The sequence below is a fragment of the Anomaloglossus baeobatrachus genome, chromosome 5, assembly GCF_048569485.1.
Source record: "Anomaloglossus baeobatrachus isolate aAnoBae1 chromosome 5, aAnoBae1.hap1, whole genome shotgun sequence".
NCBI classification, from domain to species: domain Eukaryota; kingdom Metazoa; phylum Chordata; class Amphibia; order Anura; family Aromobatidae; genus Anomaloglossus; species Anomaloglossus baeobatrachus.
In genome coordinates, this window is record NC_134357.1 from 163,036,529 (window position 1) to 163,052,864 (window position 16,336).

The 16,336-nt window shown below is 44.9% G+C and overlaps 1 protein-coding gene and 1 long non-coding RNA gene across 2 annotated transcripts; both read right to left on the reverse strand.

The window, feature by feature from the left end:
* Positions 1-8,717: 8,717 nt before the first annotated feature.
* Positions 8,718-9,337, reverse strand: LOC142309815 (uncharacterized). Its single transcript, XR_012754000.1, has 3 exons — positions 9,125-9,337; positions 8,990-9,047; positions 8,718-8,913 (listed from the first exon to the last, which is right to left on the reverse strand). It is a non-coding gene; the product is annotated as an uncharacterized LOC142309815 (long non-coding RNA).
* A 251-nt stretch (positions 9,338-9,588) lies between these two features.
* LOC142312694 (uncharacterized) lies at positions 9,589-15,712 on the reverse strand. The gene is made up of 4 exons (XM_075351683.1): positions 15,532-15,712; positions 13,403-13,480; positions 12,151-12,875; positions 9,589-9,645 (listed from the first exon to the last, which is right to left on the reverse strand). The coding sequence occupies exons 1-4, from the start codon at positions 15,710-15,712 to the stop codon at positions 9,628-9,630; spliced, it is 1,002 nt and encodes a 333-aa protein (XP_075207798.1). The 3' UTR covers positions 9,589-9,627.
* Positions 15,713-16,336: the final 624 nt, after the last annotated feature.

The window sequence follows — 16,336 nt, forward strand, 5'->3', positions numbered from 1 at the left end:
CTTGAATACACTTTGCTATCTTCTTATAGCCTTCTCCCGCTTTGTGGACCTCTACCATTTTCATTTTCAGAGTGCTAGGCAGCTGCTTAAAAGAACCCATGGCTGCTATTTTCTGGAAAAAGGGTATAAAAAGCTGAGTTTTTATAAAGCCGTGAAATCTGCATCACCTGGCTTTACCTAACGATGTAACGATGATAGTGAACAAGTCATAACCCTAACAGGCTAATTAAGGCCTGAAACCTTGATCAAAGTTATCTGATATACAAATCTTGAAGGGTGCTCAAACTTGCATTGGCCCATTTTCATTTTTGCAGTTTTTAAAATGTAAAATATGATTTTTTTTTTGCCTAAAATACAAAGGAAATGTGTCATCTCTAACTTTATTCCTTTTAGAGATCATATCATCTTGACCTTGCTTCAATATTCACATTAACAGTAATTTTGACCAGTGATGTCCAAAATTTTACATGCCATTGTAACTGCTATTTATATTATTGACCTACTTCCTTTCTCATGAGGCTTTGTTTGAGAATTCCAGCGCATGCTGGATTACTCAAATGAAGCAACATCAGTGGACAGAGGCTGTGGTCACTGCCATAGTGTCACGCTCCCAGTGTCCCAGCACCACTCCTTACCCACTGATCCACTCCATGTGTCCACCAGTCATGGCTGCCGCTCCCGCTCCTGCTCCCCTGACTCCTGCTCCTGGTCTCAGGAGTCTGACTTTGAGTATTGGCCTCATGGTTCTGTATAGGACCAGGCCGCGCCCACTCTCCTGGTCTTATGGGCCCAGCACACCTGATGCAGGTAATGACATGGGGCTGTGCTGGGTATATAAGACTTGCCTTTCCATGTGGGCGGGGCCTGATCAACGTGTCCTTTTGCTTGTCTTTAGAGCTAGGTGCTCAGGTCCCCTTGTGCTGTGTCCTGTGTCCTGTTACTGTTTGTCCTTTGCTACCGGGTACCTGTGCCTGTTTCCTGCAGTATCCTATAGAACTCTGTGACCCTAGTGACCCGGTTATAACCGTCCCGGCCACGCCAGTGCTCCGGCTGCCGTGTACTCTGCCCCCCGGTGGGGTACTCGGTCCAGTGGATCCACCTCCTGGGCCCACCAGTCCTCCCGGCCCTGACACATAGCTTCTGCCCCTCCATGAAATGAAGCATCATCAGTGACACTGGTTTCAGGAGCTGGTCTGGTCAGTGATTATGCAATTTACACAGTGACCATACGCTGTCTGTTGTCAGCTCAGATCAGTAGTCGGCACAAGAGCTGTGCACACTGTCAAAATACTCTGAGGTATTCAGAGACCAGCAGCACCCCTAGAAGTGACTTCACTTGCAGGGTGGCACTGGTCTCTGAATGCCTCTGGGTACTATGATACAGTGAATTAGCAGTATGTGTTGCTCTGTTGCCGGCTCTGCTGATCTGAGCCGGCAACTCAGAGCACGTGTCCACTGTGCAAATCGCACAATCATAACACACAGGGACCAGACCAACCCCTGAAACAAGCATCACTGATGGCACTTTGATTCAAGGAGGCAGAGGTTGTGGCAATAATCAGAGCCTCTGCCCCTTGACACTTTGTTAGAATATTCCAATATGAATTGGAATTCTCAAACAAAGCATCATCAGACAGGAAGTAGGTAAGAAAAACAGTAGCAGTTAGGTACTGTAATCAGGGAAGGGTATGGAACTTTTAATGCAGTCATAAAAGAAATTAGTATAGACTGGGGCAATAAATAGGGATTTAGATTAAAATGTCTTCAGCCTTCAGACCACCCCTTTAAGCTCTATGGGCAGGACACATATGTGAGAATCTGCGGCCAGAGATAATTTTACATAAAAGGTGGTGTGATACATGTAATGACTGGCAGTCTTCTGTCCTGATCTACATGTCTCATACTAGTAACTAGAGATGAGCGAACCGGTCGTGGTTCGGCTCGAGTTCGGTTCGCCGAACGGAGGTCTCGTTCGAGTTCGGTTCGGCGAACCGCTCAAACCGCATAGGAAACAATGGGAGGCAATCACAAACACATAAAAACACCTAGAAAACACCCTCAAAGGTGTCCAAAAGGTGACAAACAACTCACAACACAACACAAACACATGGGAAAGTGACAAGAACAAATTCTCATGCGAAAACAAAAAGCGTTATGAGGAAAAAGAGGACGAGACACAGATATAGGCATGGCATGCCCTTCTAAAATCATCTAAAACACTGCAAGGTGACTCCAAGCAGAGTCTCCCTTTTTTTCCAAAAAATTGGGCCACACAGACACCCACCCCTTCAGTGGCAGCACTTGTGCCCCAATTGTACACTTCACAGGTAGATTTGCATCAAGCACATTCAAAAATACGCCATCCTTAACCGTCCCCAGGATTGCACCGGGGTAGATAGCAAAGTCTTTGCTGAACCATGACTTGTTCATCTTGGCTCCTTTTTAAAAACACAGCAAGCAAGGGTTACTCCAAGCGGAGTCTCCCTTTTTTCCAAAAATTGGGCCACACAGACTCCCACCCCTTCAGGGGCAGCACTTGTGCCCCAGTTGTACACTTCACAGGTAGATTTGCATCAAGCACATTCAAAATACACAAGCATTTACTCTCCCCAGGATGACACAGGGGTAGTAAATTCCTTGTGGATCCATGACTTGTTCATTTTGATGAACGTTAGTCTGTCCACATTGTCACTGGACAGATGCGTGCGCTTATCTGTCAGCACACACCCAGCAGCACTGAAGACACGTTCAGAGACAACGCTGGCAGCTGGACACGACAAGATCTCCAAGGCGTAAGTGGAGAGCTCTGGCCATTTTTCAAGATTTGAAGCCCAAAATGAGCAAGGCTCCAGTTGCAAAGTCATGGCATCGATGTTCATTTGGAGATACTCCTGTATCATCCTCTCCAGCCATTGATTATGTGTCAGACTTGTTGTCTCTGGTGGCCTTGCAAAGGATGGTCTAAAAAAAATTATGAAAAGATTCAATAAAATTGCTGTTACCAGCACCAGATATGGTGCTGCTGGTACGGTTAGACTGTTGAAGATGACGAGACCGTCCCATGTTTGTCGAGTTACAACTGGGAGATTCACTCCGTGCACCACTGGTGTTTTGTGGAAAAGCCGAGTTAAGATCGAGTAACAGCTTTTGCTGATACTCCTGCATACGTGCGTCCCTTTCTATGGCTGGAATTATGTCACAAAATTTGGACTTGTACTGGGGATCTAATAGTGTGGCAAGCCAGTACTCATCATCACTTCTAATTTTGACAATACGAGGGTCATGTTGGCGGTAGTGCAGCAAGAATGCGCTCATGTGTCTGGCGCAGCCATGTGGACCAAGTCCACGCTGTGTTTGTGGCATAGAGGTGCTAACCGTTCTTTCTTCCTCTGACATCTCCCCCCAACCTCTTTCAATTGAAATTTGACCAAGGTCTCCCTTATCCGCTGAGTCTTCCATGTCCATGGACAGTTCCTCCTCCATTTCTTCATGTTCTCCTGCACCTTCCTCAACATTTCTCCTGCAACCATGCGCCCTTGTTGATCCCTGTCCCCCATGGTCCCATGCCTGCTGCCTTGGTGATGATGAACGTCTGGACCTTGGTGATGTTGTTGTCTCTTGAGCATATGAATCCTCCTGTAGTTCCTCCCCTTCCTGTTGTCCCACCCCCCGAGTCCGAATAGTGTTTAGCATGTGCTCCAGCATGTAAATGACTGGAATTGTCATGCTGATAATGGCATTGTCAGCGCTAAACATATTCGTCGCCATGTCGAAACTGTGCAGAAGGGTGCATAGGTCCTTGATCTGAGACCAGTCCATCAGGGTGATCTGCCCCACCTCTGCATCTCGTTGGCCCAGGCTATACGTCGTGACGTATTGCACCAGGGCTCGGTGGTGCTGCCACAGTCGCTGTAACATGTGGAGAGTAGAATTCCAGCGTGTCGGCACATCGCATTTCAGGCGATGAACCGGCAGGCCGAAAGACTTCTGGAGCGATGCAAGTCGCTCAGCTGCGGCGGTTGAACGGCGGAAGTGAGCAGACAGTTTTCGTGCCCTGTTCAGAAGGCCATCTTGGCCGGGATAGTGTGTTAAAAATTGCTGGACAACAAGGTTCAACACGTGAGTCATACAAAGGCACGTGTGTCACCTTGCCCAGGCGAAGGGCCGCACCCAGGTTTGCAGCATTGTCGCACATGGCCTTACCAGGCTGCAGGTTGAGTGGAGACAACCATTTACCAAACTCAGTCTCCAGAGCTGCCCACAACTCAGCCGCTGTGTGACTTTTAGTTCCAAGACATTTCAAGACAAAGACCGCCTGATGCCGTTGCGCTCTGCTGCCAGCGTAGTAATGAGGGGTGCGTGATTCCTTCTGCGCAGTTACAACGCTGGTGGCCTGACCAGGCAGGCTTGGGGCAGATGTGGAGGACCCAGACGAGGTTGAGGAGGCAGAAGCAGTGGAGGAACTTGGACAGACAGAGGATTGACACATAAGTCGTGGGGACGGCAAGACTTGTGCAGCAGACCCTTCATTATCTATCACCATAGTTACCCAGTGCCCAGTTAGCGACATGTAACGTCCCTGTCCATGCTTACTGGTCCAAGTATCTGTGGTGAAATGCACCCGTTCACACACAGAGTTCCTCAAGGAAGCGGTGATGTTGTGTGCGATATGCTGGTGTAGTGCAGGCACACCTTTCTTAGAGAAGTAGTGGCGACTGGGCATCTGGTACTGGGGCACAGCGACAGACATAAGGTCTCTAAAATCCTGTGTGTCCACCAGGCGGAAAGGCAGCATTTTGGTAGCCAAGAGCTTACAGAGGGATAAAGTCAACCTCTTAGCTTTGTCATGGGTCGCAGGAAATGGCCTTTTATTTTTCCACATCTGAGGGACAGAGATCTGGCTGCTGTGTGGAGACGGTGGTGAGTAGGGTGTCCCTGGAAAAAAGCAGGTTTGTGAGGAAAGTGCAGGCGTAGACATGATCTTGCCTTCATCCAATGTTGGTGGTATCGATGTCTGAGAGAGCTGTACAGACGCACTTGTTTCCCCTTCCAAACCAACTGACGACCTACCAAGCAAACTGCCTGTTGCGTTTACAGTGGTGGAAGTTGTACGTGGAAAACCAGGTGTGACAGCTGTCCCCACAGTCCTAGAAGATGAAGAGCGCGCGGATACAGTGGAAGGGGCAGGCGGTGGATGGTCCGCTCCGCTAGGCCGCATTGCAGCACGGTGAGCTTCCTACTGGGACATATGATATTTATTCATGTGACGATTCATGGAAGAAGTTGTCAAACTGCGGAGGTTTTGCCCTCTACTAACAGAATCACGACAAATTTTACATATCACATGATTTGGGCGATCTTTTGCTATGTCAAAAAAGGACCAGGCTAGGCAAGGCTTAGAGGGCATGCGACCTGCTGAGCCACCCCGACTAGTGCTCAGAGGCAGAGTGGTGGCTGAGGATGCAGTTGTAGACGTGCTACCAGTACTCCGACTCTGTCCAGGAAGGCGCAAGGTAACTTCATCGTCAGTAGCATCCTCCTCCACCGCCTCTGTTGACCTCCTCGAGTGCTTGACTGTGGGTTGACAGTAGGTGGGATCTAGAAGTTCCTCATCAAGCGTTGTGTTTGCACTCCCCTCCCCCTCAGACCGAGCCTCTTCCTGCCCTGAACGAATATTTAAGTTGTCATCCCAATCTGGTATCTGCGTCTCATCGTCATCAGTATGTTCCTCATTGTCTATTACAACAGGTGTTTCAGTTTGTGAATAAGGGTCAACATTATGCTCAGAAACTTGGTCATCACGGCCTGAATCTGAGTCACAAAGGTTCTGGGCATCACTGCAGGCCATTTCCTGGTCTGTACTCACTGTAGCTTGGGAGCAGACCTCTGATTCCCAGGCTATCGTGTGACTGAACAGCTCTGCAGACTCAGCCATCTCTGTTCCACCATACTGTGCAGGGCGGATGGAGACTTGAGAGCTGGGAGAAAGCAAGTGTGATTGGGATGACAACTCAGAGGACTGGTGTTTTTTGGATGCGGTAGTTGAGATGGAGGAGAGGGCACTTGTTGGACCACTTGAGATCCATTCAAGCATTTTTCTTTTTTGGGCAACATCTACCTTTGTTCCAGTTGTTCGTGTTCGTAAAAAAGGGAGCACATCCGATTGTCCACGGAAAGTAGTAGACATCTTACTTTTGCTGGAAGATGGCCTATCTTCAGCAGATGTTAATAGAGCTTTGCCACCTTCCCCACGGACACAACCTTTTTTTCCTTTTCCAACACGCTTGTTCCCCTTTAAACCAGCATCTGTCATTTTGCCACTTATTTTGCTAGCGACAAGAATGTCCACTTAAAATGTGGTAGTAAAAATTGAGAGGTGGTGTAGATTGCAGCGGTGGTCTACCTTTATTGACTGCAGAATAAACAACAATAACTATCCCGGACAATGAAACTATGGCCCTTAAAATGGCAGCACAGTTTGCTAGTGTCGCGGGCGGGGAGGAGGCCGCCGCCGCTGTGCTCTCGCTAACGCTCGGGTCCGGCGCTGCTGCTGCTGCTCGGTGACTTGAGCGGTGGGCCGGATCCGGGGACTCGAGCGGCGCTCGTCGCCCGTGAGTGAAAGGGGAATAGTTTTTGGGGTTTGGAAAGTTGGTCTGTGACGCCACCCACGGTTTGTGGTGAGGTTGTGGACACCACCGCTGCTCTGGACGGGGATTCCAGGAGCAATGACAGGGAGCAGCCGAGATGTTTCTCTCCCCTCCGTGGGTAGGGGATTTTGGTGGTCCCGGGGCCCGGTGATGGTGACTGAAAGGTGGATGGCGGGGTTTGGTGAGGTGCAGGGTCACGGGGGCAGCGCGGTGCCTGACGGCACGGTGGTACTCACTCAGCTAATAACGTAGACGGAGTCTCTGGTAAAACAAACGGCTGGATGGACGGGTCCCGCAGCCGGCTGCGGTGGTCACTCCCGGTAGGTTGGCGGTGACTGCCTCTCCCTGCACCTGTGATGTGTTTTTGGCTCTGATGGCTTCCCACCGATAGCCCGCTCCCCAGCGGTGTGTCTGCCAGAGGAGCCTCTTTTTGCCCGCAGGCTCTGGCCCTGGGAACTCTAGCTGTGGCGGTAGCTGTATTTCCCTTCACGGTTGAGCGGTTGCCTTCAGTCGGGTCTTTGCTGCTGGGAAACCCCGCAGGTTCCCGTCGCTGACGGATTTGACCGGTTTAACGGCGACTCCAAGCCTGGTCGGGGTCCGTAGGCCCTGCCGAATGGTGCTAGCTTCTCTTCGCTCCCCGGTTCGGTACCGGCGGGCCACCGCCCGTCCCCGGTCCTTACGGTTCTGCGTCAATCGGCCTCTCCTGCAGACAGTCACCACCGTCTGCCAACCTTGCTGTAGGTAGAAAATGAGTATGTCTGGCTCACTGTGTATATGGTAGGTGCACAGAAAAATAAAGTAGTCAATTCAATCAAAATAGCTCTGGCACACTAAAAATTGATAACACGGAAAATTCTTCAAAAGTTGGATATTCTTTATTAGTGCGAAAGGACAAATGATAAATCATCCAACGTTTCGACCATTTAGGTCTTTGTCAAGGATAATGTTATCTATGACAACAAAAATAAAGATTTTTTAGTTACAAAAAAGAAAACAACTTAATACATGATATCACATCATAAATGTCAAACAAATATATCGCTTCCACATTGTGCAATCGGTCAATTGACCTTACAATGTCGCACATAATATCAGGAACAAGTTTCATGTAATATTTTAATCACATAACATACACCTATCTGAAGGACAAAATCCAGAGGAGATGTATATGACAATAATCATGAGGAGAAAATATATATATATAAGTCAAACAGACAGATACCCACCTATATGAGTATCGGAATAATGTGCTTTCATTTGTATATGGTCATCACCAAAATGAATGAAGTTATGACAATCTAGTCCTGTATCATAGAGAAAGCACATATGAATATCATATCACAAATTACATGAACATGCGTGTGAGAAAGCAACTTCTTTCTATATTCTCTGCTTGTGCGCTGCTATAGTATAAGCACAACTTAATATCTGTACCTTATGCACTTTGTCAGTAAAAGTAAGAAGGTAGCGGAGATCTACTCCAAAACTGGAGGCAGTAAATGACTGAGTCTAGATATAAAATTAATATGAGAACAAGTATCAACAACACATACGGATTCTAGCAAGATGGACAATAAATAGGAACAAGATCCTCACCACTGTTAGTCAGAGAATGCTTTTCAGAAGTTTTAAAAGGAAGTGACGCAATTCCCTTGCTGTGGGGTTCTGGATTGCCTCAGGATCCCTCAAAACTATAGAACAATGCCAAAGGAATAAAGGACATATACATAAATGATATATATGAGATGTTGGATATATCCTATCAATATCAATATTACCCTGAGTTAAGTGAAGGGAATATAGTATCCTCACTGAAGGACTCTCAGTTGCCTCAAACTCAGGAAGGTACTATAAACAAATAATACCAGGATCAGTGATGCTTATGTTTAAAAGAATATCAACTATACAGGGTACATCTGTCATAAACAAAGTTACAGCAATGTTATACTGGGCTTGCAACCAAAAGAAGCGGGCAAGTACTACCTGAATTGTTATGCGGCAAACAAATGGAAGTTTTTAGAAAAAGAGGAATAATTCCTTCACTGGAGGGTCCCACCACGTTATGAGATCACATGAATATACTACAAATAAATGATACCAGAATAGAAAATAATCATACATAGGGGAATAACACCAGTATAAGGCACATCCAGTATATGACTTATCCCATCTGTATTACCTTCATAAAGTCTGAGAACCTATCATATAGGTACTGATGCCATGAGCAGGAAAAATGACTTGTCCCAATGGGGCTCTATATGGGACCCTGCAAAAAGTGAATAATCAGTCACCTTGTACCAAGTGCACAGATTGAATAAATCCACATGGGTAGGCTGACATACCTGGTATATAGTGGTGATAATGTGAGGTCACATACTAGGAAAATACTATGGAGGTAATCTAGTGAAAAACGTAAAGAAAGATAATATATGGTGATCTGCTTAAACGATCGGCAGGGACAAAATGGATACACGTACCTCTCAATGGTGATTCAGGGTGAAGGCCCCAGGGGGAAGTGCGTCCTGTTGAAACGGTGGTGTTATTTATATCCCGTGCCGTTGGGCGTGCACCGTCTGCCTTCCTGGACGGTGGAACGCAGTGTGGGGTTGGTGAAGCGCACGCCGCGCATGCGCAGTACCACTGCATGGACTGCGCAGGCGCGGGGAGCGCGACACCCTCATGATGACGTGAAGTACTGTGATTGGATGTCAAGGATCAGGGGGCGTATGCGAACCGAATGAGTGAGACCATACTAACAACTGGGCTGTGAATTGCACGTAGTACAAGCGCCGTGCATAGTTATTTGTACGACGCATGAGCCAGGCACAGAACACAAGCCAGTGTGTAAAGATAGTGATAATATACAGTGAGATCCAAGGTCAGTACAGTGAATTAGTTAGCATGCCAGGTGAAAAAACTTGTTTCAGGAGCGTGGCGAATTGCTGATGAGTGGTCACGTCAGTGCAAGGTGATGAGGGGGTCAGGTAGAAGAAAGTGCCTAAAAACAAAAGGAAAATTAGTTAGAACAATATGAAAGCAAGGGTAACCCCACTAGTCCTTATACTGGAGTTGTACAATCGCATATATGGAGGAAATGCAATAACATTGTGAAAAACACAAAAAAACCTTTATGAGACATGCAAATGGACCCCAAAGCATCATAGATATTAGACCCTTTTAATGCATCCGTAGAACCATCGAGATAAAATAGGCCATATGGACAAGCTACCCTTCCATGGGAGATATTATAAACACATGTCATGCTCCCTATTAAGGCCTCTGGGTTCCAGTGTGTTCAGGGTGAAAATCCAATAGGATTCCCTTTCTTTAAGAGTGCGTATTCGATTGCCACCCCGTCGGGAAAGAGGGACATGTTCCAATACTTGATACTTTAACTGGGCAATTGTATGACCGTGTGTAATAAAATGATATGGGATGGGTAGTAAAACTTGCTTGCATCTTATTGTCGACTTATGTTTACTAATGCGGTCCCGGATATGCTGGGTGGTCTCCCCAACATATCCGAGACCGCAGGGGCATTTGATCAGGTAAACAACAAATGAAGAGTCACAAGTGAAAAACCCATGAATGGGAAAAACACGGCCCGACAAAGGGTGGGTGAAGGTGTCCCCCTTAGTAAGATTATTACACTGCACACAGTGATGACATGGGAAATTCCCCTTTCTTGGAGTGCCTAAGAAAGTCTGCCTCTGGATAATCTTATTGGAACCAATATCCGCTCTGACTAGATGATCACGAAGGTTACGGGGTCTCTTATTACAAAACAGAGGGAGTGAATTAAATTCACTCACTTCCGGATAGGCCCTGCTCAGGAGTGGCCAATGTCTACAGATGATACTCCTAATCAGGGGAGAAAAAGGGTGATATGTGTTAACACAAGGAACCCGTGGAGTATTGCTATCAATTGTAGATCTTTGGGAAGATCTCTTGTTGGCAATCTCAATTGGATATCCCCTTTGGAGGAATTTCTTGCTCATTTCCGAGCCTCTGATTTCGCGTTGTATGGGATCAGACACAATGCGTTCAATACGTTTGTGTTGGGAGATGGGAAGTCCTTGTTTTGTATGACGGGGATGGCAGCTTGTGTAATGTAAGAGGCTATTACGGTCCGTAGGTTTGACATACAAATCAGTGCTCAAGGTACCAGCTGATAATATGACCATAGTATCCAAAAAATTAATTTTATGTGGATCAGAATGAATGGTGAAAGAAAGATCTTGTCTAAAGGAGTTTAAGTCAATGAAGAATTGAGATAGTGACACAGAATCGCCCCGCCAAATCATAAAAATGTCATCAATGTATCTTTTCCACGTGACAGAGTGTTCCAACCAAAGGGGATGGTTATAAATGTGGGTCTCCTCGAAATGTGCCATGTATATATTAGCATACGGGGGTGCTAAATTCGAACCCATCGCGGTCCCCCGTTTCTGCAAATAAAATTGATCTTGGAATAAGAAGAAATTGTTTTCCAAAACAAGTCGGAGAAGATCCAGACAGAACCCATTCTGTAGTGAAGAATGGGAACTGTGCTCAGTCAGGAACCAATCAACAGCCTGTATACCCTCATGGTGTTGGATGCTGGTATACAGACTGTTGACATCAAAAGATACAAGAATGCACCCCGAAGGTAATGTGTCTACAAGTTGTAAGTGCGACAAGAAATCGGAAGTATCCTTGAGATAAGATCTAATCTTGGTTATTAGCGGAGTGAGAATTCGCTCCACTGTAATAGCCAGTGGAGATAGGATAGATTCCGTGGAAGCTACAATGGGGCGTCCAGGTGGCTGATTCAAGTTTTTGTGAACCTTCGGTAGTGTATAAAACACAGGTGTTACAGGGTGTACCTTAATGAGATATTCGGCCAATTTCTGATCAATGGTGTTGTTGGAGAGATAAAGATCGATAGTCTGTTTAATCAATCCCTGTATCCGAGATGTAGGATCTCGTTGGATGGGAAGATAAGTGTTAACGTCACTCAATTGGCCCAATATCTCACCAACATAGTATGTTTTATCTAACACTACAATGGCCCCACCCTTATCCGCTGGTTTGATAACAATCCTAGGATTGTTCTTTAAATCCTGGACCGCCCGACTCTCTTCTATAGTAAGATTATGCCTTATTCTATATTGACCCTCATCAACAGATTTAAGCGTTTGATTAATATCTCGGGAGACCAAGGAGACAAAAGTTTCAATAGGGTGATATGTTTTGGGAGGATTAAAAGAGCTCGGAATCCTCAATTCCAACTGTTTTAATCGAAACATATCGTCAGATCCAGTGGAAGTCGTGTCAGTAGGTGTGTCCCTGTTGGTACTAAAGTGGGCTTTTAATCTAAGGGTCCTAAAAAACCTCCTCATCTCCTGATCCAACACAAATGAATTAAGTGGTGGAGTAGGGCAAAAGGATAACCCCTTTTGTAATACACGTGTTTCAGTCACAGACAAATTATAGGATGAGATATTATACACTAAGTTAGTACCTGAGAACGTGTCTGCACATGGTATGTTGGTACGGTTCCTGTTGCCCCTCTTACTGCGCCTCGTTTTCCTCTTTGGTTTGTGCGCTGGACCAAAAAACGAGACTGGCGGGAGGTGTATTGTTCTGTATCAGATCCTGAAGACGAGGAGTAACGATTATAAAAGGCTGGCCGCCTGGGATTATCCTCCGTGAATTGCCAACGATAGACACGATTCTTAGAATAATCTTCTTGGTCTCTTATAAATTTAGAACGTTTCCGTTCTTGTAGGGTCCTCCTGAATTCGGCTATATTCTCCTTGGTTTTAGAGTGAATTCTATCCCACTCGGTACTGGGGATGGTGTTTTGGAGCTGCTGTTCAATAGAGCTGATATTCTGTCCCAAATCCTCAATTTCTTTTTGTAGGAATTCAATTGTGAGAATAATTATGTCCATCGAACACTTATTAATAATACTTTCAAATTTTGTACAATAATCTGGTTTGTCGGCAAAAAGAGTAGGTTTCAATGACACACGCAGTCCTCTGGGAATACGCTGTACTCGGTGGTACTCGGCCAATGTGGCACAATGTAATTCTAATGCCGTATGCCTACGTAGTTCTTTTTCGTAGTCTCTAGAACGTACCTCTTCACTAGGTACAGATAGAAATGTGTTAGGTATAGTCACTTTGGACAAGATGCTGTTGACCTCATCCGTATTATAGGAAAAAGTGGTAAAGGACATCTGGACTGATAGGTGAAGACACTGGAGCTCAGATAAAAAAACGTCAAATAGAAAATGAGTATGTCTGGCTCACTGTGTATATGGTAGGTGCACAGAAAAATAAAGTAGTCAATTCAATCAAAATAGCTCTGGCACACTAAAAATTGATAACACGGAAAATTCTTCAAAAGTTGGATATTCTTTATTAGTGCGAAAGGACAAATGATAAATCATCCAACGTTTCGACCATTTAGGTCTTTGTCAAGGATAATGTTATCTATGACAACAAAAATAAAGATTTTTTAGTTACAAAAAAGAAAACAACTTAATACATGATATCACATCATAAATGTCAAACAAATATATCGCTTCCACATTGTGCAATCGGTCAATTGACCTTACAATGTCGCACATAATATCAGGAACAAGTTTCATGTAATATTTTAATCACATAACATACACCTATCTGAAGGACAAAATCCAGAGGAGATGTATATGACAATAATCATGAGGAGAAAATATATATATATAAGTCAAACAGACAGATACCCACCTATATGAGTATCGGAATAATGTGCTTTCATTTGTATATGGTCATCACCAAAATGAATGAAGTTATGACAATCTAGTCCTGTATCATAGAGAAAGCACATATGAATATCATATCACAAATTACATGAACATGCGTGTGAGAAAGCAACTTCTTTCTATATTCTCTGCTTGTGCGCTGCTATAGTATAAGCACAACTTAATATCTGTACCTTATGCACTTTGTCAGTAAAAGTAAGAAGGTAGCGGAGATCTACTCCAAAACTGGAGGCAGTAAATGACTGAGTCTAGATATAAAATTAATATGAGAACAAGTATCAACAACACATACGGATTCTAGCAAGATGGACAATAAATAGGAACAAGATCCTCACCACTGTTAGTCAGAGAATGCTTTTCAGAAGTTTTAAAAGGAAGTGACGCAATTCCCTTGCTGTGGGGTTCTGGATTGCCTCAGGATCCCTCAAAACTATAGAACAATGCCAAAGGAATAAAGGACATATACATAAATGATATATATGAGATGTTGGATATATCCTATCAATATCAATATTACCCTGAGTTAAGTGAAGGGAATATAGTATCCTCACTGAAGGACTCTCAGTTGCCTCAAACTCAGGAAGGTACTATAAACAAATAATACCAGGATCAGTGATGCTTATGTTTAAAAGAATATCAACTATACAGGGTACATCTGTCATAAACAAGGTTACAGCAATGTTATACTGGGCTTGCAACCAAAAGAAGCGGGCAAGTAACCCGCCTAATCTAATAGTAAGGGCGTGGTAATAGGTTGCTGGCTGGACACCATGCGCATACAAGTGTGAACAGTGCCCTATGCGTGCCACTGGTGTGCAATTTACCTTGCACCTGTGAAGTGTTCATCATGTTGAGGGGCTTGTCTGCATCCTGTTTGTGCATTAGATGTGTTGGCCTGGGCTAACTGGACTGGTTGCCCTTTTTTGCTGTGAGTACATTTTATAATACATTTTTGGGGGAGTTTTTAGCTCCTCTTTTTGTTGCTATTTGTGTCTGGGATTGGCTGACATGCTGGCCCGCCCCACTACAAGCGCGCTTAGAAGGAAGAACGGAAAAAAAAAAAATGGCGATCGCCATTATCCTAGCAGCAGTGATCTGAATGCGCAGTCCCCGCACACTATACACTGAAATTTCATAATAGTGTGAGTCACAGAGTGACTTACACTATTACAGCGGAAAGCCAGCTAGTAATTAGCTTGGCTTTTTACTGCTAGAACCGTTCTCGAACGTAACTAGAACTATCGAGCTTTAGCAAAAAGCTCAAGTTCTAGTTCTATCTAGAACAGCCCCCAAAATCACTCGAACCGCGAACTGGAGAACCACGAACCGCGCTCAAATCTACTAGTAACACCCTATCATTTAAAATAATTTATTACTCTGATCACTGCCTCTGACACCATGCCATCGTGGCTGCAGACCCAGAGGTCTGACTTCAGATTGCCCTGACAATGATCAGCAGCATGCGGGTACGCAGCGCACTACTGATCGTGGGGGGGGGAGCGCATTCCCTGTCTCAGCCTCTTAAAAGCTTTCATCACTATTGAGTAAGCAAGGAATAGACTGTCCATGTAAAGGTGATCCTGAACTTATATTTGAAAGAATTACATGTGCGTATATAGTATACCACAAGAGTGAGTACACCCCTCACATTTTTTAAATATTTCTTATATCTTTTCATATGATAACACAGAAGATATGACACTTTGCTGTAATGTAAAGTGGTCAGTGTAAAGCTTGTATAACAGTGTAAATTTGGTGCCCTCTAAACAACTCAACACACAGCTATTAATGTCAAAACCGATGACAACAAAAGTGAGTACAACCATGTGAAAATGGACAAATATCCATTTTCATAAACAGTGTCAATATTTTGTGTGGCCACCATTATTTTGAAGCACTGCCTTATCTCTCTTGGGCCTGAAGTTCACTAAAGCTTCACATAAGCTGGTGGAATCCTCTTCCACTTCACCATAACATCACAGAGCTGGTGGATGATAGAGACCTTGGGCTCCTCCACCTTCTGTTTGAGGATGGCCCACAGATGCTTAATAGGGTTAGGTCTGGAGACATGCTTGGCCAGTCCAGCACCTTTACCTTCAGTTTCTTTGGCAAGGCAGTGGTTACCTTGCAGGTGTTTGGGATGGTTAACTTGTTGGAAAACTGCCCTAAGGACCAGTTTTTGATGGGTCATGCTCTGCTTCATTATGTCACAGCACTTGTTGGCATTCATGGCTCCCTCAATGAACTGTAGCTTCCCACAGCTGGCAGTATTCATATATCCCAAAACCGTGACACTCCCACCAGCATACTGGAATGTAGGCAAGACACACTTGACTTTGTACTCCTCACATGGTTGCCACTACACAAATTTGACACCATCTGAACCAAATATTTTTATTTTGGCTGTCATCAGACCACAGGGCATGTTTCCTGTATCAAAAAGAATTGTAATTGCAATGTTTTGCCAAAAATCTCTAATTTATCAACAAATACAGTATAGAAATCGTGCTGGCTCCTTCTCTTTGCATGTTTCCTGTAATCCATGTCCTTAGTCTGCTTTTCTTCAGTATACGGTGGGCTTTCTTGTGCATCATCTTTAAAAGGGGGCTTCCTTCTGGGACGACAGCCTTGCTGACCAATTTGAAGCACTGTGCAGCGTATGGTCTGACTACTGATAGGCTGACCCCCCAAACCTTTAACCTCTACAGCAATCCTGGCAGCAATCATATGTCTATTTTGAGAAGACAACATCTGGATATGACGCTGATCACGTGCACTCAACTTCTTTGGTTGACCACAGCGAGGCCTGTTCTTAGTGGAACCTGTCTTGTTTAGCTGCTGTATGGTCTTGGCCACTGTGCTGCAGCTCAGTTTCAGGGTGTTGGCAATCTTCTTATAG